The 24,377-nt window shown below is 51.5% G+C and overlaps 3 protein-coding genes across 10 annotated transcripts in view; 1 reads left to right on the top strand and 2 right to left on the bottom strand.

The window, feature by feature from the left end:
* The window catches only part of Ttc21a (tetratricopeptide repeat domain 21A), a 34,846-nt gene extending 33,146 nt beyond the window's left edge, over window positions 1-1,700 (bottom strand). Inside the window, exon 1 of the mRNA XM_059268900.1 lies at window positions 1,566-1,700. Within this exon, the coding sequence (XP_059124883.1) occupies window positions 1,566-1,592 (27 nt within the window). The 5' untranslated portion in view covers window positions 1,593-1,700. The remainder of the gene's footprint in view (window positions 1-1,565) is intronic.
* Window positions 1,701-1,719: 19 nt separating this feature from the next.
* Gorasp1 (golgi reassembly stacking protein 1) lies at window positions 1,720-14,051 on the top strand. Its single transcript, XM_059268901.1, has 9 exons — window positions 1,720-1,845; window positions 7,320-7,400; window positions 7,823-8,026; window positions 11,041-11,127; window positions 11,257-11,387; window positions 11,585-11,795; window positions 12,348-12,498; window positions 12,888-13,040; window positions 13,179-14,051. Exons 1-9 carry the CDS (start codon window positions 1,786-1,788, stop codon window positions 13,418-13,420), a joined length of 1,320 nt encoding a protein of 439 aa, XP_059124884.1. The 5' UTR covers window positions 1,720-1,785; the 3' UTR covers window positions 13,421-14,051.
* Window positions 14,052-15,988: 1,937 nt separating this feature from the next.
* Window positions 15,989-24,377, bottom strand: part of Wdr48 (WD repeat domain 48) — a 40,546-nt gene continuing 32,157 nt past the window's right edge. For 7 of the 8 annotated variants that reach the window (XM_059268895.1, XM_059268892.1, XM_059268897.1 and 4 more), the window contains 6 exons: window positions 23,324-23,419; window positions 21,704-21,809; window positions 20,853-20,940; window positions 18,728-18,804; window positions 17,149-17,338; window positions 15,989-16,612 (listed from right to left, as the gene is read on the bottom strand). In XM_059268895.1, the coding sequence (XP_059124878.1) occupies window positions 16,517-16,612; window positions 17,149-17,338; window positions 18,728-18,804; window positions 20,853-20,940; window positions 21,704-21,809; window positions 23,324-23,419 (653 nt within the window). In that variant the 3' untranslated portion in view covers window positions 15,989-16,516. Of the gene's footprint in view, window positions 16,613-17,148; window positions 17,339-18,727; window positions 18,805-18,877; window positions 20,215-20,852; window positions 20,941-21,703; window positions 21,810-23,323; window positions 23,420-24,377 lie in introns of those variants that run through there. The other variant, XM_059268899.1, reaches the window with a different exon arrangement.

Genomic DNA, 24,377 nt, shown 5'->3' with positions numbered 1-24,377 from the left:
ATGCCCCCGTCCCTCCGTCTCTGTTCTGACCCAGACAGAGTGAGACGTGCTCCCTGTGGAGGTGCCATGTCCCCTCTCAGTTCTACACTCAGGAAGGGAAAGGCAACATTCAGACCTTGCCTTCTTTTCAGCAGCCTGGGAATAGCTCCAGGCAGTTTTCCTGGGACAGAGTTTTTAGGTGATTGGGGGATGGCAATAGATTCTGGTAAAGATGTGATGTAAACTTCAACTCAGGCTTGTCATGGGAGGAGAAGGAAGAGGAGCAATGTTTGGAACAATTAGAGCAACAGTTGTGTGACAAGCTAGGGATCGTTATCATGGGCTCTACGTCCATCATCAGACACGTGTTCCTCTTTGTGTCTTTCACAGTCAAAGAGGCTGAAGCCCAGGGAGATTTAGCTCCAGAGAGATCACACAATAATTGGGGCTAAGATTTCAAAGCCAAGTCTCACTTCCTCTAAGGTTTGTGGGTGTTGAATTGGGGATAGATGTGGTTGGGTCGTAAAAGCCTCATGGGCCATTTGAAAAAGCCTAGACATCATCTCAGGGTAACAAACAGGAAGCAGTTGGGATGGTTAAAATGTGACTATTTTGACAGAGTCTCATTTTGACAGACTGGCGTCACACTCAGCTACATAGCTATGGATGATCTTGAACTCCTGATTCCCCTTCCTCTCCTCTCAGGTGCTGGGTTTACAAGCAAGTACCATCAGATCTGTTTTATACGGCACTAGGGATCAAATCCAGGCTTGGTGCATACTCTAGGAACTGGACTACATCCCCAGTCACCTCAAATGTATGTGTTCTAAAGAAACGTCGTGTGCGGTTGCAGGTGGTATGTGGTGGTGGCCGTGCTGGTGAAAAGAGCCAACATAGGGAAACCCTGGGGAGGCATGGTGGCTCTGGCTTAGGAAATAAACCAAGTAGGTGAACCTTGGAGACATTTGGAAGCTTGTTGAGTTAGGGCTAGGGTTGGGAGGTGGGCATAGCATCTACTGAGATGGGGACGCAGAAGAGGCTTGGGTGGGAGGCTAAGAGGAAGATAAGGCACAGTGATGGATATGGGTTTAGTCTGAGGGAGCACAGGGGGATAGGGTCAGGTCAGGGAGCTAATCTGAGGTTGGGGTGCAGAGGACACAGGAAGCGATGCATTGGCTGAGGAGTCGGGGAAGATGGAAGGACTTCTTGATGCTGCTGGAGTAGTGGACAGAGGGGTAGAGGTGGTTAGGGGTGAAAGTGTCCCAAGAGTAGAGATGGCCTGAAGGTAGCAGGGTGGGTAGTCAGGCAGAGGTGGCCCCAGAGCAGAAATGGCCAGAGGGTACAGAGGTGGCCCCAGAGCAGAAATGGCCAGAGGGTACAGAGGTGGCCCCAGAGCAGAAATGGCCAGAGGGTACAGAGGTGGCCCCAGAGCAGAAATGGCCAGAGGGTACAGAGGTGGCCCCAGAGCAGAAATGGCCAGAGAGCAGAGAGCCCAGGGCAGAAATGGCCAGAGAGCAGAGAGCCCAGGGCAGAGCTGTCCTGGCAACAGAAGTAGCCCGGGCACAGGCGGCCCCGCGCTCACGCACCATGAGGGAGGAGTCATCGCTGCTCATCGCTGCAGCCCGGCCTAGGTGATGCCCGGCTGGCTCTGGCTGCCCAACTCGCCGCCCGGCTCACTGCCGGAAGTCCGAGGCACTCGCGTCCTTGGCAACCTGGCAGCCGGCCTGTTGCTAAGAGCTGTGACATCCGGGAGGGCGTGGCCTGGCCCCACGTGACCAAGCCACGCAGCGGAGGGAGAGGACGGCCATGGGGCTGGGGGCAAGCACCCAGCAGCCGGCGGGCGGCGAGGGCTTCCACCTGCACGGGGTGAGCCGCTGAACCGGGGCGGCGGGCGGGCATCGGGGAGGGTTGCACGGCTCTGGGGGCCCGCGGTGACCTCCTTGCCAGCTTGAGTAGGCTCAGCGCGCCCAAGACCCGAAGTCCCTTGTGTGAGGCGCAGTGCCAGGGGCTGGAGGAGCTCGAGGGCTTTGGGAAGGCTGCAGCGGGGTGAGGTGGCCGTAATGAGTGGAGCCAGGGTGGGCACTGGGACCCCAGAGGGAAACACCCCGAGACTTGGGTGAGGCCTTACGTGTCACTTGCAGGGAGGTATGAGCGAGCGAACAGGCTTCTGGGAAGTGGAGACAAAGTCGTTCATAGCCTGGTTGATAAAGAGGTGGGGGAATATGGGATTGGGGATAGGAAGGGCTTCGAACACAGCTCCCTGGCTATTCCTCCTTGAAAAGTGGGTAGATGCAGAGCTGTGTGGAGGCAGGCAGGTTTATCGTGTTGGTGCCTGGTGTTTACAGGTCAGCCTGCCTGCCTTCCTGCCGTCAGACAGGATCTTAGCATGTAGTCAAGCTGGTCTCAAACTCTCAGTTGCCCTCCTTTCTCAGCCTCTTTTAAACTTTATTTTTTTTTGAGATGGTCTCACTATGTAGCCCTGACTGGCCTGGAACTTGCTACATAGACCATGCTTCTCTGGTCTATGTCAAAGGAAGGCTGGCATTGGGCTAAGAAATGGTTCCTAGCAGGAAAGCCACGTTGGCTTTGCAGACCAGAGGTGACGAGATTTGAGCCTGGGGGTTGGCAGACATTGGAATGCATCCACCCGAGAGTGTTTTAAAGCGTATTTGCACAAGGGGTGTGGGAGGTGAGGTCGTGGTATGAGTGGAGGCAAGAAGGGCGACAGGTCAGAGGATGAGAGTCCTTCACAGAGATGTAGTTTTACTCTGTGTGTGTGTGTGTGTGTGTGCGCGCGCGCGCGCGCGTGCCTCACCCACAAGTGAGGGTGCCTGCAGAAGTCAAAGGCTTCAGATCCCTTCAAGTTGGAGTTACAGGCATTTGGGAGCTGCCCCATATGCATGCTGGGAACTGAACCCAGGTCCTCTGAAAGAGCAGTATGCTCTTTTAACTCCTGACCTGTCTCTCCAGTCCCTGTTTTGTTTTTTGATACAGGATCTCTTGTAGCCAAGGATGGCCTTACTCCGTACCCTCCTGCCTCCAGCTCCCGAGCACTAGTGTTCCTGGCTGTAGACGTGTTTTTGAACATATACTGTATGGCAGGCGGAGCTTCAGGCACCGAGAAAACATGGGAAACAGTACAGTATGGAGAGAAGGAAGGCCAGAAAGAGCTGTGTGTAATGGGTGTGATGGCTCACGTCTGCTGGTGTGCAGAGGTAAAGGCAGGAAGACTCCAAGTTCGAGGACAGTCTGTGTTATACATCAAGACTCAGAAACAGACCCGGTGGGCTGAAGAGATGACTCAGCGGCTAAGAACACTTGCCTTCCGGACAGCCTAGGTTCAGTTCCTGGCGTTGTGTGTCTGTGTGTGTATGCATAAGCAAAAGTAACTACAGTGAGTTGTTCACATCCGCCTATAACTCCAGCTCTAGGGCATCCAAAGTCTTCTGGCTTCCACAAGCACACACACCTGGCATCTGCATACACTGGTGTACAGGCACGTGCTTGTGCACACACACACACACACACACACACACACACAATTCTTAAACATACAAATAAATATGTGCTACATGGTAATTGCTAGCAAGAAAAGTAACATAGGTTAAGGGGATGAAGAGTGATACCCGGATGGGTCTGGTCAAGAAGGATGTCTGCTCAGTGTCTGAGCAGAAAGATGTCTGCCCAATGTCTGAGCAGAAAGATGTCTGCCCAGTGTCTGAGCAGAAGGATGTCTGCCCAGTGTCTGAGCAGAAGGATGTCTGCTCAGTGTTTGAGCAGACTTCTGGAAGCAGAGTGGAGGGAGGAGCAGCAGGAGGTGGGTGGTGGGTTCTACCATCCTGTCAGAGAAATCGCCACGAAGCCAGGCTGGTGTGCAGGGTGGTGTGGCCGCCATCAGGAGAGTGTGGAGGATGAGGCTGGGCATGCAGGACCTTCCACGTTGTCCCGAAGACTTGGAGAGCTTTTGGTTTTGCGGTGCTGGTGATCCAACCTGGGCCTCCTGGATGCTGGGGATCCAACCTGGGCCTCCTGGATGCTGGGGATCCAACCTGGGCCTCCTGGATGCTGGGGATCCAACCTGGGCCTCCTGGATGCTGGGGATCCAACCTGGGCCTCCTGGATGCTGGGGATCCAACCTGGGCCTCCTGGATGCTGGGGATCCAACCTGGGCCTCCTGGGTGCTGGGGATCAACCTGGGCCTCTTGTATGCAGGGGATCCTTCCCCAGGTCCTGAGACTTGATATTTTATTTGGAGATACTGTCTGTAGCATTTGTTGTTGTTTTGTTTTGTTTTTTTGTTTTTCAAGACAGGGTTTCTCTGTGTAGTTTTGGTGCCTGTCCTGGATCTCGCTCTGTAGACCAGGCTGGCCTTGAACTCACAGAGATCTGCCTGCCTCTGCCTCCTAAGTGCTGGGATTTAAGGCATGTGCCACCACCGCCTGGTCTGTCTGTAGCATTTTTGTTATTGTTTAAGATTTTATTTATTTATTAGATTTATTATTTATGTGTAAGAATGTTTTGTGTACAGGTATGTTTGTGCCTAGTACCCACAGAGGCCTTGGAATTGGAGTCATGGATGGTTGAGAACCACCCTGTGGGTGCTGGGAACTGAACCCAGGTCCTCTACAAGAGCAACAAGTGCTCTTGACCACTGAGCCATCTCTCCAGCCCCTATCAGAAGATTTTAAGTGGAAGGATGACATTATACACACACACACACACACACACACACACACACACACACAATTTTAAAGGGCTTTTTACACTTACATTTGAGTGTGTACATATGCATGTATGAAATGGCATGTATATGTGGAGGTCAGTGGAATTGGTTCTCTCTGTCCACCATTTGGGTTCCAGGTTTGGCATCAAGTGTCTTCACCTGCTGAGCCATCTCACCAGTCCCCTATTGCCGTGTGTGTGTGTGTGTGTGTGTGTGTGTGTGTGTGTGTGTGTGTACATATGTATTTGTTTGTTTGTGTGTTTTGGTTTTTTGAGACAAGGTTTTTCTGTGTATCCCTGACTGTCCTGAAACTTGCTCTGTAGACCAGGTTGTCCTTGAACTCACAGAGATCCACCTGCCTCTGCCTTGTGAGTTTTGGGATTAAGGACGTGTGCCACCGCTGCTTGGCTGCCATTTACTTATATTTTTAAGAGCCAAAGAACAAGGGAGCTAAATCGTCTGAATTTTGTCATTCCCAATCTTCCCAGGCACATTGGTGATGCCCTTGCCCTCGGCACTCAGGGAATGTGCAGTAGTGGAGGAGTTACACACCCAGAACATGCTGTTGTAACCAGGTTGCATTTTCTCAGATCAGATGGCTAAGTTACAGAGCTTCTTTTCTCATGTAGAAATTGGGACAGTGAAACGGCCTACAGATTGCTTAAAGTATAGGAGGCGTTAGCATCTGGGTGCTTGGCACCCAGCCCCTGTCTCGAGTCTGTCCCAGTTTATTCCATAGGGTCCTTGGCTGGAGGGAAGGTGTGGGGTTAGGAAAAGCTGAGCGTGCTCTAGGCTTCGGGGGTGGGGTGCATCGGGAGGTGTCGGGGAGAGCAGGGTGGAAGGGCAGTGGGTTTTGCAGGAACAAGGTACAATGGGCAACAGCCTAGATCATTTCAGCTGTTGGAGCTCTAATGGGCAGTGTAGACAGTGTAGAGGACAGATCCACAGGCCTGAGTGGGTGGAGGTCGTAGATGGCCAGGGGGACCAGAGCTTCCAGACCTCATTAACGATGGTGGGTTGCTGACACCAGGCGAAGGAGGTGACACTTGCCTATTAGGAGCAAAGTGGCCTTGGTAACAAGGGAGTTGGGGTGGTTTGGAAGAGGTCCTGCTTTGGAGGACCCCCCACCCTCTGACATATCCTAGTCCTGTGGTCTTCAAAAGCCTCTAGAGCAGTGGTTCACAACCTGTGGGTCGTGTCCCCTCCAGGGGTGGAATGACCCTTCACAGGGGTCACTAAGACCATCAGAAAACAGGTATTTACATTATGATTCATAACAGTAACAAAGTTACAGTTACGAAATAGCAATGAAAGTAATTTTATGGCTGGGTGTCACCACAACATGAGGAACTGTATTAAAGAGTCACAGTGTTAGGAAGGTTGAGAACCATGGTCTAACAGGGACAGAGGGCAGGTCTCAGAGTCCCTGAAGTAGGGCCCCCAGAGGGATGGAACAGGACTTGAAGTCCCCAGACAGGCCAGGAACAGCTTGCCCTTGGGGATGGGCCAGCAACCAACATGGGCCTACTCCCATTGGTGGCTGTGGCAGCTCCAGGAGGTGGCACTCAGGGACTCAGTTGGTGCTACTGTTAGGAGGGAGTTGTCCTATCAGGGCCAAACTGGCCTTGAACTAAAGACACCTCAGCACTTTGTTCTCATCAGGCTCCTGAAAAGTTCTCCTTCATCTTGGGGAATCCAATGGAGGCACCAAGGATCTGAAGTCACATGAGTCCTGTGTTCTGTAACCTGAATTGTTACCTTGGGGCCTGGCTGATGCCTGGCCCAAGAAGTAATCAAGTGTTCCTAGTAAAAGGCTCGAGCCAAAGGCCTAGGTGCATCTTTAGGGTTCAGGACTTGGGGACAAAGGCTGCATTGTTTGAGCAAGACACTGTAGATGGAGCTTGCCGTGTGTCCTGGGTACAGCGTGTGATGTGTCCCGGGAACAGCTTGTGATGGGGAGCTTGAGATGTGTCCTGGGTACAGCGTGTGATGTGTCCCGGCAACAGCTTGTGATGGGGAGCTTGAGATGTGTCCCGGGTACAGCTTGAGATGGGGAGCTGGCTGTACTTTGGAGACAGCAGTGAGCTGGTAGTTGAGAGGGGCAGGGAGCACCCAAAGGGGAGGGGAGCAGTGGGAGCAGAACTGTGTGGCATGGTGTAGCTGAACTCGTGCAGAGGTCAGTCCTGAGCCTGGGATCTGCTTTCCTTCGCCATCAGGCTATCGTTGCCCGCTCGAGTGGGGCTAGGCCAGCTACTCAGGCTCTAGGCTCTTTAGGATCTGGCCACTCTGCAAGGCCTGGCTGCACTTCTCCTGCATGGCTGGGCTTTCCTGGCCAATCCCTCTGTCCTCCCAGCCAGCTGCAGCCCAGTTTTGGGGTTGGGGACAGTATTCCCTGTCTTTCTCCCAGGACTGTGTGAGTCCTTTTCTGGAAGCATCTGTGTGTCAGGGAAAGTCATTTTCCCCAGAGGAAACTTGTGTCTGAGAAGGGAGTGAGTGGGACATGGGATGACCCTTGGTAGCGGCCAGAGCAGTTGTGCAGGTGGGAGTCCTTCCCAGTGGTGCAGGGCTTCTCGGGACTGTGTGAGTCAGGCCATGACTTGCCTCCGCCCTGTGACAGGTGCAGGAGAACTCGCCGGCCCAGCAGGCAGGCCTGGAACCCTACTTTGACTTCATCATCACCATCGGGCACTCGAGGCTGGTGAGGTTCCCCACTTCCCCCGTCCCCACAGGGTGCCCCGCCTGCTTCTGCCCCCCTTTTCTCCCTGGGTGGACCAGGGCTAGAGGGACTCTTGGAGGTGGCCACCAGGCCTAAGACGGCTGCCTTTCAAGGCATATGAGGCCTTTGGACATGGGCCTAAGAGGCCTCTTTCTGGCTTCTTTATGTTTTCTGGCCAGCTTAGGGACCAAGGCTTGGTAGGACTTGGGGTGCCTGGAGCTGGGTAGTGGCGGTCGGGCTATAGTGGCTGCAGGCCCAAACCTAGCCCATGAAGCTGGGCCCAGTTACTGTCCCAGCTTGTCCTCATACCAGGCCCTTGATGCCTCTCAGGCCCTGACGGGTCCGAGGGTTCTGGCCCAGGGGTGAGAGGCCTCAGTCTGAGCCGGCCTCTCCTGCCCGTGCAGAACAAGGAGAATGACACACTGAAGGCCCTGCTGAAGGCCAACGTGGAGAAGCCGGTGAAGCTGGAAGTATTCAACATGAAGACCATGAAGGTTCGAGAGGTGGAGGTGGTGCCCAGCAACATGTGGGGTGGCCAGGGCCTGCTGGGAGCCAGCGTGCGCTTCTGCAGCTTCCGAAGGGCCAGTGAGCACGTGTGGCATGTACTGGTGAGTACCGGCAGGGTGTGTGGACCGGGCAGGTCCGGGGCACTCGGGAGCAGGATGGCCAGGTGGGTGGGGCTGGGAGCAGAGGGCAGTGCTGTGGGATCTGGCTTTGTCCCAGTGTCTTCAGAGGGCAGCTGATGATGGCTTTTTTTTTTGTTGTTTTGTTTTGTTTTTTTCGAGACAGGGTTTCTCTTGTGTAGCTTTGCGCTTTTCCTGGATCTCGCTCTGTAGACCAGGCTGGCCTCGAACTCACAAAGATCCACCTGCCTCTTCCTCCCAAGTGCTGGGATTAAAGGCGTGCGCCACCACCACCCGGCTGATGATTGCTTTTGCTGGCCGTGTGACTTTGGGCATTCTTGTTCTGTTTTGTTGTTTTAGGACAGGGTCTCACTATCTCACTGGCCTAGGATGTGTAGACCAGGTTGGCCACAAACCTGCAGAGATCCAGCAGCCTCTGTCTCCGGAGTGCTGCGATTAGGTGTACACCACCACACCTCTGTCTCCCGAGTGCTGGGATTAAGTGTACACCACCACATCTGGCCTCTCTAGGCATTCTTAACTGCCCACCTTAGTTTCTTTCTTTCTTTTAAATTTTGTTTTATTGTGGCCGGATGGTGGTGGTGCCCGCCCCCCCAAAAATAAAGAGAGTTGTTGCTTTTAGAGGACCTCGGTTCGATTCGCAGCACCCCCATGGCAGCTCACAACCATCTGTGACTCCTGTTCCAGGGGACCCAACACCCTCTTTAGGCCTCCATGAGTATCACACATGTATATGGTGCACAGACATACATGTAGGCAAAACACCCATACACATAAAATAAAAATAAATAAATCTTAGCCGGGCAGTGGTGGCGCACAGCTTTAATCCCAGCACTCGGGAGGCAGAAGCAGGTGGATCTCTGTGAGTTTGAGGCCAGCCTGGTCTACAGGAGTTCCAGGATAGCCAAGACTACACAAAGAAACTCTGTCTCGAAAAACCCAAAAGAAAAAATTGTTTTATTATTTTGTGTATATAGGCGATTTGTCTGCATGTATTGTATGTACACCGTGTGTGTGTGTGTGTGTGTGTGTGTGTGTGTGTGTGTGTGTGTGTGCCCCTAGAGGTCAGAAGAGGACCTTGGGTCCCCTGGGACTGGACTTACAGAGGGTTGTGAGCTGCCATGTGGGTGCTGGGACTCAAACTTGGGTCCCGTGCCAGAGCAGCCAGTGCTCTTACATTCCGGGCTGTCTGCGCGGCTCCATGTCTTGGTCTCTCTTGAAGGGTGCGCCAGCATGAGCCGCCAGCGGTCCACTTCAGGGGTAGTGTTGCTCCAGGTGGATAGTTTCTGTGACCTGTCGCCGTGCAGCAGCTACATGAGCGAATTTCCTAACAGCTGCCCCAGATGTTAGCGTTAGGTGACAGACACACATGCACACCTGGCACCTGTGAGCATCGGTGGTACCCGAGTTCTCCGATGCTCCTGGTCTGGCGGAGGGAGAGTCCCCTGCTGGAAGGTTTGCTGGTTGGGGTTCTCTGGGGAATCTTTGCGGTGTTCCTCTGCATGAAATGGGCAGATGAGGCAGACTCCAGAGCACTCCTCAGGAGCACTCCTCAGGAGCAGTGGGGATGCCCCAGGGCTGTCATACTTTTGGCTGGATGGCTGCTTGTTTTGGGTCACATGTCCCAGGGGTGCCCAGCTCTTGACCTGTGGGTTTTGAGAGCATGTCTCTTTATTTTGTGTGGTGTTATAGTGAGCATGCTGTTGTCATCTGGGAAGCTCACACTACAGAACCACACAGCTCATAATTAATATAATTAACGCTTTGTTTTTATTTTCAAATGATTACATTTATTTTGTGTGGGTGCATGTGTGCCCTGGCACACGTGGAGGTCAGAAGGTCAGAGTACAACATTCTTTCCACCATGTGGGCTCCTGGGGGCTGAACTCAGGTCCAGCCTGGCATTCTTTGCACTAAAGTGGCTCGATCCTTAAAAAAAAAAAAAAAAAAAAAGGATGTATGTGTATGTGGATACGTGCTCATTTGTGTGTGCATGTGGAAGCAAAAAGACAATCTTGGGCATCATCAAGATTTCCTTGGAAATCTTGTTCATCTACACTCTGGCCAGTGAGTCTCAGGGATGTGCCTGCCTCCACCTCCTTAGCCAGTTAGAGGTGCACACCACCTGGACTGTGGGGCTTGAACTCAGGTAAAGGCGAGCACTTCACTGATTGAGCCAACCCCAGCCCCCTCTCCCCCCATAATGGTTTCCTAGTTTCTGATTTGGGGTGGACCATAGGCCATGGTTGGCCATAGGCCATGGCTGGATACTGTGCTTTCGTAAAACTCTCCCAGGAAAGAAGGAAGGAGGGTCTTCTTAGTTTTCCTCCTCGTTTCCAGCCTCTGTCTGTGACACAGGCAGCCAGCTCAGGTTGCCAGGCTTTGGGGCAAATATCCTTCCCTGCTGTGTGTGTGCAAGTGTGGCAGCATGTGTTGACATGTTAGCATAACCAGGTGTTGACACCACATCCCCTCTCTCTCTACACCTTTGGAGACAGGGTTCCTACCTAACCTGCTGTTGACTGCTGCGGCCCTGGCTGTGCTCATGGCTGCTGGGGATCCAAACCCCGGATCTCATGCTTACACCCCACCCACAAACCATCTCCCCTGCCCCTGGTTTTCTTTAAGTTTTTTGAAACGGGGCCTCACTATGTAGCTGTGGCTGGCCTGGAACTCATCATGTGGGTTACGCTAACCTTGAACTCAGAGAGGAGTGCTGGGAGTGTGGAGCCTAGAGGTTCAGTAAACGAGTTTCCCCAGGCACACTGTCCAGGGTCCGATGCTGGACTGCGTGCAGGTGCTGCCCTCTGCTGGTTAGGCTGTAAACCCTGGGGAGGAGAAAACTGGGCCCTGTGAAGAAGGCACTCTGGCTTGAAGCCTTGCATGGCAACGGAGGACAAGTGTCCTCCCTAGAGAGACAACACCCTGCCTCTTGTCTCGGCTCAGCAGTGAGTCTTAGTTTACCATTCTTACCTCAGGACGTGGAGCCCTCTTCTCCTGCTGCCTTGGCTGGCCTGTGCCCCTACACAGACTATGTAGTTGGCTCTGACCAGATTCTCCAGGAGGTAAGGAACCCATGGTGTCTGTTTCCAGGCCTCCTGAAGGGGTGTGGACAGATGTGTTGTGTATAGGTGTCTCATTGAGGCTTCCAGGCCAACGCTGGGAGCTGCCCTCAGACGCTGTCTCTCCCCTAGTCTGAAGACTTCTTTACACTCATTGAGTCCCATGAGGGGAAGCCTCTGAAGCTGATGGTGTATAATTCTGAGTCCGACTCCTGCCGGGAGGTGACTGTGACTCCCAATGCAGCCTGGGGTGGAGAGGGCAGGTACTTCCTGGGGTCAGAGCTAGATGGGTGGGCTGGCCCGGTGGGCTTGGGTTTCTGGCATCCCTTGGAGGAGACAGAGCTGTCCCCCAGAATCCTGAGGTTCATCCCTGCTCAGTCACGGTTGTGGGTGGGGGTGGTGTAGGTAGGGAGGGCTATGTCGTGGACAACCCTGATTGAACGTTTCTGGCCTTCCACAGTCTGGGGTGTGGTATTGGTTATGGGTATCTACATCGGATCCCAACGCAGCCTTCCAGCCACTACAAGAAGCCAGTTGGGGCCTCACCAGCTGGCACTCCACCAGCTAACACTCCACAACTTAATGCCTTGCCTCTTGGGGCCCCACCACCTTGGCCCATCCTTCAGGACTCTTCTGGCCCAGAGTTGGGTGACAGGCACAGTGTCATGGAGGTATGTGGGGAGGGAGGAGAGGAGTGTCTGGGGCAGTGGGTCTGCCAGCTGGAGGCGGGCCTGAGTTTTTTGTGCCTGTAGAAGGCCCATCGGCTTCTGGTAGTCAGTAGCAGCAGAGCCCCGCTTGGGTACAGTAAAGCACACTTTTGGCTCTGTTGCCCTTGGGAGTGGAGGCAAGGCGCTGGGAGTCATTTGGTGAGTGGAAAACTGAGACCCAGAAATGGGCAGAACATTGAGCTACAGTGAGGTAGGGACAGCTGGCCAGTGTTGGACATGTTAGGATGCATGGTCCCCATATGCCCCTGGGTTCAAGGGAGGCTCAACGACTAGGGGTAGTATTTGTGGATACCTGGAAACGCAGTGTCAACCCCCCCCCCCCCCCCCCCCAGTGTGTCTGTTGCAGGGAGGATCTGGCCTGACCCATCGCTCAGGGAAAGGAAGGGTGACGCAGTGCCAGGGTGGGCTGCAGTTAGGTTGGACTGAACACGTTTCTGTACTGGATCTTTACGGGCACTGTCCTGACCCCCAGTTCTTCTTTCCTGACATCTCTAGGACCTGCCACAGGTCTCTGGTGGCTTCATGGAAGGACAGCTCCTTGGGCCTGGGCGTCCTAGCCATGGAGCTGCCGACTGTGAGGGATGCCCACATTCCATAGAGATCCCTCTTCAGCCTCCACCTCCAGTGCAGCGGGTCATGGATCCAGGTATGGGACAGGCCCCGGAGGAGACAGAGGTACCTAGAGCCCTGGTGCTGAAGTGGGTGCAGGCTCAGGGTTAGACTTGTACAGTAAGTGCCCCAGCATTCCTCCTGCCAGTCTGTCAGTCCAATCAAGAGTGGACAGAGGTGGCCTATTTTATTTAGGTCACTTGACAGAGGCAGAGCAGGGTCAGGGCCTACTGCCATGGTGCTACCCCATGGTGTTCAACTCCGGGACAGGCAGTGGCAGCCTCCATGGGGCTAGGTGGAGGGCACTTGTGGGGCCAAGGGCAAGGTTAGGTGCTCCCGGAACATGGCAGGGGAGCCAGGCTCCCAGATTTCCAGTAGTTGGAGTTTTCTGTGAGCAAAGAACTGGGCTCCTCCTCTCCTCCTCAGGCTTCCTGGATGTGTCAGGTATGTCTCTCCTGGACAGCAGCAACACCAGTGTGTGCCCTAGCCTGTCACCTTCCACAGTGCTCACCTCCACAGCAGTCTCCGCCTCAGGACCAGAGGACGTGGGTTCCAGCAGCAGTTCTCATGAGCGGGGTGGTGAGTGACCTTCAGTGATGCCCCCCAAGAACCCTGGGATCCTAAGGTGGGTTAGGGTTGACCTCTAAGCCTCCACCAGAGCCTGGCTGCGGGGGGTAATCGCTGAGCTTGGGCCTCCTCAGCCTCACTTTGTTTCAGGTGAAGCCACGTGGTCCGGGTCAGAGTTTGAGGTCTCCTTCCCGGACAGCCCGGGTGCCCAGGCCCAGGCGGACCACCTGCCCCAGCTGACTCTCCCTGATGGCCTCACCTCTGCATCCTCACCAGAAGATGGACTGTCTGCAGAGCTGCTGGAAGCACAGACTGAGGATCCAGCAGACACAGAGACTGAGGGGCCAGGAAGCCAAACTCAGGTCACCCCGGAGCCACAGCCTGGGCTGTGAGGAGGCTCCTGGTGACCTTTGGTGTTGCTTAGCTTATGTCTGTGTGGCTCTTTAGGCTGCAGCTCCTAGTGAGGGTTAGGGTCATGGGCTTTGCTAGTCTCCTCCTAGGGGCCAGCCTTCACCCCAGTTCTGGACTGGGGCAGGGAAGCTGGGAACAACAGCCCAGCTTCTGAGTTGAGGCAGAGGATGGACTCTAGGCTGCCTCACTGAGGCACTGAAGCCTCCTGGGTAGGGAGAGGCAGCAGGGCCTGATCACCCTGATCACGATGGAGTGTGAAGATTAGGTGAGGGATAAGAGAGGCTGTCTCTGTCTGGCAGCAGCCCTACCTGTACTGAGGAGGACCCCAAGTCCCAATGCCTCCCCCATTCTAATGCTTATGCTGGAGGAGAGAGGTAGTGTACTTGGCCACTTTGTTCTCAAGTTGGAAAATGCTAGGCCCTTCACAGGGATCTACCTGTGCTAGTCTCACACACACACACACACACACACACACACACCCACACCCGCCCCGGGTGTGGAGGGGGCACACATTCCCGTTGTAGTGTCTGTGACCCCTCCTCCCAGGCCCCACAGACAGACAACAGACTCTGAGTACACAAGGAATTCAGCCAGGTCTGATGGTGAACAGGCACAAACCATCAAAATCCCTCTACCGTACCTCTTCGCTCCAGCTCCACCCTAGGAGACTGGATGGCAGTGGGCCTGTCTGTCCTTAGTATGAGGGAAACTGTCCCTACAACTCTAGGTGCCTTTAGTTTAGAGGCCAAGGCTAGGAGAGGCTGTCTGCTCTGCTGTCTTTCTACAGATGGCACCGGGCATGTCTTCTGCAGCTCCACTCTCCTGTGTCCTCGCTAATCACTGTAAGTTGCCTCTGGTCTTGTTCTCCAGTCTCATATGTCCGCAGACCGCATGTAACTATGTGTACAGGGCACTTAGGCTGTTAAGCCAAGGACCCTGTTCTAGGAAGCACAGGCCATACAACACAGTGGGCCAGGTCTCAGCTGGGCAAACACTAAGCCCCAAGCACTAGGAATACATTTCTGTCCAGGCCTATGAGGCATCCCAGGGCCTCTGGTGAGTGCCAGGAATGTGCGAATACAGTGTCACCACCACAGGGCGGCTCTGGGGCCAGCTCACCTTAGCTCTGTAGCTAGGCACTCTGACCCCTGGTTTCCCTAACTGGAAGGTTCTGCTCCCTGAGACCTAAGTGGGTAAGATGGATGTTGATGACGTTTCAAATATGAAGCCCAGACATTTCTTTCCCTGTAATCTGCTGTGAAGGCAAATGACAAGTGAAAAAATAAATGTGTAAGACACACTGAAATAGTTTAACTAAAGCTTTATTCTATACAACTTGAAATACAGACTCTGACCCTTTTGGCATTGCAGACTGTCCAATTTTCTGGAAACTTATTACTGATTTTGTCTAGAGGGGAAAAAGTACAACCATGCTGGGGGTAAAATCCACCACAGGGACTCAGCGAACTGCCTGCGGCTCAGCACTGGCCATGGCCGTGAAGCCCACTGCGTGCAGAGCCCCTCCTGCAAACACCGCTGAGGGCTGGGCACCCCCGCCCCGCCCCTGCTTTTAGTTCACACGTCACTAAAAATACGCACCAAAAGTGCGCTGTTGTGGCTACAGATAAAAAGGACCTGTGTAAAAAAGCCGCCAGTTGCTCTGAGGAAGGGAGAGCATCTTAACGCCTGGGAAATGTCTTTGCTCACTTGAGGGTGTGGACGCCATGGCATGTCTGTGCTCCACAGTCAGCTGTGAGGGGACCCTGTTCTGCAGTTGTGCGGATCAATGCCTCAATTTGTAAGGGACAGGGACGGACCTGGACCCATCAGCTGCCCCCAGCAGAACCTGTGAAGATGTAGAAAAGAAAAAGCCCTCCGCAGCTCCTGCTCCTGGGGGCAGGCCACACTCAGCAGGGAGGTGACTGGACTGGAACAAACTGCCCCTGAAGGCACTTGTGCTTCTGGCTTTGTTCAAGGCTCCTCTTCTGGAGTGTCGGGGGACCACTCATCTATCTGATTGAGAATGACTTTGGGAAGAGTCCAAAGTGTTTTCTGCCAAAGTTGAAGTGTTTATCCCCAATAAGTTAATATTCTGTACAAGATCCAAGTGAGTCTATGAAAGCTTTTGATTGTTAGAAAGACAAGGAAAGATCTGGACGCAGGTACAACAAAAGCCCGCGTATAAAACTGGAAAAACAAACATGGACCACGATATAAATATCAAATCAACTCACTGTGAGATCTTTTTACTCTAAATAACATACACTGTAGGTAGCATTTGAATGAAATGGAAACTTCAGCATGGTCTTACGTTTTGACAGTATCATGCTGCTCGCCCAGGGCAAGAGCTGTGGTTCCCGCTGGCTCTGCCTGTGAGGAAGACAGGGTGGGCACTCGAGGAAGGACCGTGCACAGCGGCTGGGGCTCCTGTGCAGCCAGGTTACTGAGGGGCAGTACTTGGCACTGCGCCCTGGCCCTGGAGTTGTAGAAGGTCTTCCTACAGAGCATAGCTGAGATTCGGTATTTCAAAAGGAGCCCAAGATGGTCATTTCTTATGAAACGGGCTGGCTCTTGAATTGTGCAACAGTGATGATTCCCATTAAAAAGAACTTTTACATGATGATGAAAACAACCTTTTTTTTTTTTTTTTTTTTTTTTTGTAATTTGGAAAAAGCCTTCACAGGTGCTGCATGAGTGGAATGCACTTAGAAAAGCTGCAGAACTCGTGGGTTTGAAACTCAAACACGGTGACAGACGTGGCCCCACTGATGTTCCCTACCAAGTGCTAAGAGACAGAGGTGGGCCCTTCAAAAGGAGTCAGTGAAGTCTGCACTGGCCTGCTGAGGCTCTCTGTACATCTCCAAGGACAGTGACTGGGGCTCTTCTGTCCCTGCCCTGAATCCCTGGGGACACCTTAATCTATGCACGGAGCCTGGTTCTATATTACATCTCCATTAGTCACTTCACCCAATCGGCCGGTGGAGGTCCTGCTCCCGGTAGGGCTTGGTGGGCTTCCTAGGACTACTCGGGGCCACAGAGGAAGGCTGATGAATAACCCAGGAGCATGGGCCCACCCTTCACGTGGACTTCTGACGGTAATGGAGTGTGAGGTCTCCACCACTCTTCCATATGAAGTGCTTTACTGTTCGAAGGTCCATATTTGGGTCCAAAACCTGAATAGTCAAAGTGCAATGAAAACATCAAGGTCACTAACAGCTAAAGGCATCCTTACCCAGGGCTCCTCCAGGTGGCCCGGCTTGCTCCCCACTGTGCTGAGGAGCCTGGTTTTGCCTCCACACATGGAATCTGGAATGTGTGCCTCTGCTGCTCCACCAGCAGTGCTGGCTCAGCCCTGCCTGAGGACACGCTGTGACCTCAGTCGTAATTCCATCTCTTCTCCACCCACCTCCACTCCAAATTCTTAACATGAAAGAGAACATCCTGCAAATCAAGATGACCTTGCCCCTGTTAAGCAGGCACAGCCCGACTGTGGGCATCTGTAAATCTGTGTCCTCTTCCTGAGCATCTCCCTCAGGTGGAGAGTAACTTCGGGTGTGCTGAAGAACCTTTCCAAAAGACACTGGGCTCTTCAGAGCCTCTGAAAGCTGATGCCCCTGGAGGCCAACAGCTTGAGAATCTGAGCACACATTACGTGACTTTCTGAGTACCTCTGCAGGGAGACAAAGCTATGCTCTTCAGGCCCACTCACCTGGTCCTGGCACAGAAGTTCAATTTTCTCCTCTGCCAACACGGCAATATCCTCCTCCTTTTCCTGCTCTGGCTTTTCATTATTAGAAGAACTAGTGGTTTGAGACTCATTATCCAGGTTGATGATCTTCTCATAGACATGTTCCATCACCTTCCGGACCTGCAGCATGTCACTGGCAGAGAGTCTGTCTCTAGAAAAGACAAAGACATGTTTTTACATCACGAAAAATCTCTTACTATTTTTCACTGTGTCAACATCTAAAGATAAATGTCACAAAGACATTGAAAATCAATACATGTTTTTAGTCACTGCCTTGATCCATTTGAGAGCTGTCAGAGTTCCTAGGGTGCCCTTCTAGCACTCATGGACACGCAATAGCTACCTGCATTTTATTCCTTCAAGTCCTTGCCTGAAGGGAGGGCAGCAGACCCATCAATTAACTACCCAGGGCTCAGTGTTACTTCCCACTGCTGTGCCTTCAACCAGATGCAGACAACGGACACCCCAGGCTAGACATTAATCCACAGCCTGCTCCAGACCACAAACCCAGCAGCTGGCTTGTCCTAAATTACACAACTAAGGTCCCTTTCTTCTAAGTCCTCATCTCTGCTATGAGTCAACCACCATCAAACCTCACAGCTAAGGGTTAACTCTTCACGGACCCTGAGGTTGTCACTGAATCTACTTGAAGTGATGTCTACAGCTTGCTATAAAGTGACCCAGTGTGTGCATGTGGAGGGGAGTGCTGGAGCAGGCGGAGGCACAGATGGAACAGAACACGTAGCCTCACGGTGGTCACTCCTCAAGTGCCTGGCTGGCCACTGGTCCCTCTGTGTGAGCTTGGGATCCCCTGACAGTTTAACAGCCCTGCTGGCTTCACTTGCTAGCTTATACCTACCAGTAACGGTTCAGACTTCCTGCTAGACCTCACCTTCTCTGCCGTAAGCCTCTCTTGGAGCCACGTCTACCTATGTCATGGCATGGCTCTGCGACCTGGCATTCGAATTCAGTCATGAAGCTTCGACCTTGTCTTCTTACTCCACCCTGTGTGTGGGAACATGCACCCCCATGCCCATCTCTGGTATCTTGAGCCTACTCCTGCTTGGGAACTGTGTCTTTGGGCAGTCCACCCGTCCGTCTGTGTTCAGGTGATTCCTTCTAGAAACCTCCTGGAAGCTCTTCTCAGAAGCGGGTTATTTTCCCACTCTCACTGTCCCTAAGTATAAGCATAAAAGCAGCTACTGTACACAGGTGTTGTCCCTAATGGAATTGTGTGGTTTAGAGACAGGTCTCACATGGCCTTGAACTGATTCTCCTCTGTCCACCTCCTAAGAACTGGGACTACAGGTGTGTGCCATCACACACAGCTTACTAGGTCTTGCTATGGAATCTCGGCTAGCCTGGAACTCACTAGGCACTACCTGGAACTACCAAGGCACGAGTCGGCAATTATGGGCTAGGCTAAACTGTGATCAATAAGCAGCCTCTCTGACCTAGCACCCGTCCCCTTATTACAGAGGGGCCAGAAGGACAGAGGTGGCTGCAGTGACTGGAATAAGGAAGCGCAACAGTTACTTACTTTTTTAAAGTTTTTGCTCCTGAAGATGCATGAGGTTGGAGGTAGAAAGGAATTTTGTTGAATTTGGGCATATTTTTCTGAAATATTAAAAGTTTAAGAGGTATAATAGTTTCTATTAGCTGATAAAACTAAAATGCTGTCAATAGAAAACATGATTTGCAAATAACTATTTTTACAATCAAATGACTTTTAATGTAATTTATAGTAAGTTATCAACTGAAGTGTGCCTTGAGAAAATTTATCAGCAAATATGATGTTTAGTTTATAATAAGAATAGATGAAGACAAATTATATGTAATATCAGTGCCAAAAATAGTCTTTGTGGCATGGCTTTTCTGAAATTGTTGTACAAGGCATTACAAGAGAACAAACCTAACATTTGAAAGCTGTATAAACCAGAACACTGGTGCTGATGACTAAGGGCCTAACCAGAAAGAAGCCTGAGTGTCTGGAGAGCCCTGGAGCCTGGGTGGACCATCCCCCAGCGGAGAGGCATTAGGCTCTCCTCCTACCTCCCTCTAGCAGAGGGAGGTCTACCATGAAGAAAATCCCTGTTCTCAAACACAACTGAAATCATCTGGTCAGCTTTCTCAGTAATGCATCTGGGAGAGTTCTACACTCAAAAGGAAGCAGTGGTTTATGGGAAGCTTGGACAAGGAAGGCCACGGAATACCCACCAGGTGTCACATTGGCTCTAAGTTCTTGGGGTGGTGTATCTGGGGTAGGGAACAAATTTTCTAAAGCTTTAAGAGATTAAATCCCTTTTCATATGGCTTTAGGAATACACAAACTAGTCAAGAGGACATAAGAAAGTGTCTACAGGAATTTGGTGCACAGTAAAGACAGCATTTCAGATTAGTAGAGACAGGTCAGACTCCAGAGGCTACACGAGCACACTGCTTAGTTCTCTGGAGAAAGTTAGAGTCTCACCTCACACCAAACACAAGAAGAAATAACAGATTAAAGGGGCAGGCAAGAAAATGACAAAGTAGGAAAAGCTCAGTCAGCCAAGGAGGCTTGGCCCACCCCCATTCTGGGTTAGGAGCCCTAACAAAACATGGACTCAGACCATGAAAGAGCAATTGATTATACCTGGGAAAGAACCTCGAACAAAGTAAACGTTTAATGAAGGCACAGAGGAGGAGTCAGGTTAATAGGAACAGAAGGCCACCTACAAGTCAGTGAGACGAACGAGCCATAGAGGATCGGCAAGCACACCAGCAGGCAGGTGATAGAGACCAAGGCCAGTATGAAAAGACGCTTAACCTCACCATGAGTAAAGAAAATTCCACATCAAAGTCATCAGACAGTGTCTGCCTATCATGCAGCAAAGGCGAAGTGTCCAGTGTGGGTGTGGCTGTGGGAACTGGGCATTCATACACTGTTGGTTCAGAAGTAAATTGCCTTTGTGAAGGGCAATTTGGCATTATCAAAATTTAAAATGTGCATACCCTTTGATCCAGCAATTCCACTTCTAGGAATTTATCCTAAAAAGTACACAAAGATACATGTACAAGGACGTTCACTGCAGCACTGTTTGCAATAGAAAACATTGGAAACAACCCGAGTCCATTAATAAGGGGCTGATCAAATAAAAAATGCTACATAAACACAGCAGAATAGGGTGCAGTCATTTAAAGGAATAGTCCATAAGCACAGGCACGAACACATGTCCAAGACATATTTAAATAAAAAAGTTGCAGAACGCTGTAGAGATCTTGTGCAGAATAAGGTGAGCTATACACTTACACATGCACACAGATAACATACGCTCAAAGTGTAGGTGAACAGAGTAGCAAAGACAGCGTCAACCTAGTGGTGCTCCCTCTGCGAGAAGGGTGGGGTGCAAGGGGGGGAGGGTGGATGGTAAGAGGTGGGCACTCCACTCTAAACACCAATTATCTTATAGAGTAAGCATATATTATCGTTACAACTGAAACCCGACAAATACTGATCTGTAAACTATTATCAAATGCGTCTGCAACTTGGGACCTTCAGGAAAGCAGAGGGGCTTCCACCTGGCAGGCGACTTTTGTTACAGTTTAAGACTGTGCTGTCTAGGGCAGTCCTTAATGTCACGATCTGGGAAAAGTAAAAGGGCAAAGCGGGACTGGAGGACACTTACATCCACAGTGATGTCAATTACCCATTGTGGTACCGTCTCATTGAGAAGCATCGCCTCAGTCTCACCCCCGGAATCCCGGCAGAGCAGCCTAGACACAATCCATCAGGTAGTCAGTGTCATGACAAGTGAGGGGACAGCAGAGGAGGAGCCCTCACAGCGCTCACTGAGGACGGCAGAGGTGACAGCAGGGCAGGGAGACTTGGGCCCTGATGAAGTTGCTTCCGAGTCCTGGGTCACCATAGGGAGCACTCGGCAGAGGGCCTAGCCAGTGCCATGGTTCACGGCAGGACTTTGCCTGCAGTGAGGTTCTAGTTGGGTTCCTACACTCAGGGACCATCACAAAAGAACAAAGTCTATACTCGGGGGCAGGGCAAACCTCCTGCTCACTTCTGACAACTATGTGATCCTGGTAACACTTGCCCAGCTCCACTACAGCTGTGCTGGAAGCTGGGGGTGAGCTACACCAGCTTTTCCTCTCTTGGAGGGTTCAGAGAGGATTTCTCGGCAGCCCAGGTGGAGCCACAACTGTTCCCAGGAACAGCCCAGCCTATCTTGCCTGGTCTGGTCCCCTGTGGGCGGGGACTGCTGTAATGCTATCTGATCTCTGCCCCTGGCAGTACCAGCAGAGATGCTGCCTGGAGGCAGGCATGTGAGGGAAAGGGAGGGACCATGAATCTTGCCTTGGCCCTTCTGGATCTGAGCTCACTGCACCAGGCATTGAACTATCTCAAGGACATTTTTAGAAGGTAGTGACACACTGTTCATGTCTGAGCCAGCACTTCCTAGCAAGAGGGTTGGTCTGTTAGGCAAGGCCTTTCTCAGGCAGGGCCTCTGTTTCTTCTCATTCGTACCTGAACAATGTGCGACCTCCAGCTTCACCAAAGATCACAGGGGTGTGGGGGGGCACTTGGAAATACCCATTTCCCTTCTGGACTCTGCTCTCTTGCTCCCCACTCACTAGGAAAGACAGGCAGGCCATTAGTGCTGAGACCACAGCTTGTAAACACTGATCACAACAGGCTGTAAACATTCCAACCTTCTAAAAATAAAACATCCTGGGGCTGGAGAGAGAGCTCAGTGGTTAAGAACACTGACTACTCTTCCAGAGGACCTGGGTTTAGTCACCAGCAACCACATAGTGGTTCACAACTATCTGTAACTCCAGTTCCAGGGGACCCAACACTCCTCTGGTCTCCATGGGCACTGGGTATACAAGTGTCGCACATACATACAAGCTGGAAAACACAGATACACATCAAATTAAAAATAAATCTAAGAGCCAGGCAGATCTCTGTGAGTTCAAGGCCAGCCTGGTCTACAGAGATCCAGGACAGGCACCAAAACTACACAGAGAAACCTTGTCTTGAAAAAAAAAAATCAAAAGAAAAAAATAAATCTAAAAAAAATTTAAAGTAAAAATGCTGTTACTCAGCCAGAGTTAGAAAAACAGGTGGAAAGACGCTCACAGGTAAGAGCGGGCTGTTCTTCCAGAGGACCCGAGTTCAGTTCCCAGCACACACGCTGCCTGTACAGCTCCAGGGGATCTGATGCCCTTGTCTGGCTTTCACATGCATCCCCGCAGGTGGCATACACATATAATTTTTTTTAAATATTAAAAAAAGTAATAAAAGGTAAAAACCAAATTCCTAAAAATAAGAATTCTTACTTTATATTGGCTGTATTTCAGAGGTTCTTACCAGAAGTCCAGCATGCTACCCACTGTGAAATAGAGCCCCCTTTTAATACAAGATAAATGTAGCTGACCCAGGGCCTGCCCTGCATGCACGTACCCTGCTGGTCTCCAGCGCCCTGTAAACTGGAGCACAGTGGCATCCTCTGTCATCCTAGCACTTGGGACAGAGGAAGGAAGGAGCTATGGCAACTGTGGGCCAGCTTGGACTACAATACACCTGTCTCAAAAAAGACAAAGGGAGAGGAACAGGATTCATAAACAGGTGTCTTGCCAGGCGGCGGTGGTGGCGCACACCTTTAATCCCAGGATTTGGGAGGCAGAAGCAGATGTATCTCTGTGTGTTCGAGGCCAGCCTGGTCTACAGAGTGAGTTCCAGATAGCCAAAGCTACACAGAGAAACCCTGTCTTGAAAAACCAAACCAAACAACAAAAAAACTCCCCAAACAACAGGTATCTTAACCACCCCTGTACAGAGGTAGCTGGTTATGTTTCTGTTTTGTCTTTTCTGGGGGGTTGGGTTTTGGTTAAATTTTGCAGGGATTAAAGGTGTGCACCACCACCACATGGCAAGTTTCTATTTTGACTATCAAACACGGGGTTTCTTTCACCTGTGAGAGCCACACCCCACAGTGGTCTCATCTCCTGCAAGCTGTCTCAATTCACTGGACATTCTCACTTAGGTGCAGAAAGGAGAAAATGAACTGGGCATACCACAGATACATGTCACACTTCAGCACACTGTGTCAACTCTTGCTTTTCTGAACATACACACACTAACCATGGTTCACTTCATTCTCTTCTTCATCCATGGGAGTCACATGTGTTCTCGGCCAGTATTCCAGAAGTGCCTGTAGTAGAAGTCCTCCTAAGTTCACTGCAAGGCAACAGGAGAAACGGGGAGAGTTGGCGATCTAAGACAGAGGAAGATCAATGTTTGGATGTTACATCTGATGCTGGAGAAGCACAACCATAGGGCAGGGGCAGGCTATGAAGACGGCAGCTAGACACCCAAAGGCAGAGGCAGGTTCTTAGGGGAAGGACCTGCATGTGAGTGCTTAGGGCTATACACAAGCCCGGTGGCTTTGAAGTGGCACTGTCTGAGCAGACATTAAATTCTTTTTTCTTTTCTTTGTTGAGTTCAGCCTGGCTTTTGACTCTTCATCTTTCTTCCTACTCCCAAGTACAGGGATGACAGGGCATGTGCCATCATGCTGGGGTGCACATGCTTAAGCTAACCCAGGACCAGAGACAGGCAAGTCTCAGCATCTGATCTCAAATCTGAAATGATGATGCAGAAGAAACTCTACATTGATCTTCAGCAGGCAGTCACTTTTCTCTTTCCTTTTTGTAAAGACAGGGTTTACACTCTAGCTAAACTAAGGCTGCCCTGGAACCCATGCAATTCTCCTGCCTCAGCATCCTGAGTGCTGGGATTACAAGCATGAGCCATTATGCCTAGCTTAGCTATTCTTCAAAAACAAAATAACATGACGCTATGTGCAGAGAAACTCCCCTGAAGCCAGCAATACTTCATTTGTACACATGTGTTGACTTCTACACACCAAATTCTTAGAAGAATGCCGAGTGAAGATACCGTAAGTGTCATGATGAGCCAGGCAGTGGTGGCGCACACTTTTAATCCCAGCACTCGGGAGGCAGAGGCAGGCTAATCTCTGTGAGTTCGAGGCCAGCCTGGTCTACAGAGTGAGTTCTAGGACAGCCAGGATTACACAGTGAAACTCTGTCTCAAAAACAAAACAAAACAAAACAAAACAAAACAAAACACAAACAAACAAAAAAACCCAAACCAAACCACAACAAAAAAAGGGGGA

Source organism: Peromyscus eremicus, chromosome 7 (genome assembly GCF_949786415.1).
Source record: "Peromyscus eremicus chromosome 7, PerEre_H2_v1, whole genome shotgun sequence".
Classification (NCBI taxonomy): domain Eukaryota; kingdom Metazoa; phylum Chordata; class Mammalia; order Rodentia; family Cricetidae; genus Peromyscus; species Peromyscus eremicus.
This window is presented reverse-complemented; position numbering and strand designations above follow the sequence as displayed.

Coding starts and splice junctions, on each gene's coding strand:
- Gorasp1 (XM_059268901.1), top strand. CDS start 1,786: ATGGGGCTGGGGGCAAGCACCCAGCAGCCGGCGGGCGGCGAGGGCTTC. Junction 1,846..7,319: donor AGGGCTTCCACCTGCACGGG/GTGAGCCGCTGA, acceptor GCCCTGTGACAG/GTGCAGGAGAACTCGCCGGC. Junction 7,401..7,822: donor CCATCGGGCACTCGAGGCTG/GTGAGGTTCCCC, acceptor CTGCCCGTGCAG/AACAAGGAGAATGACACACT.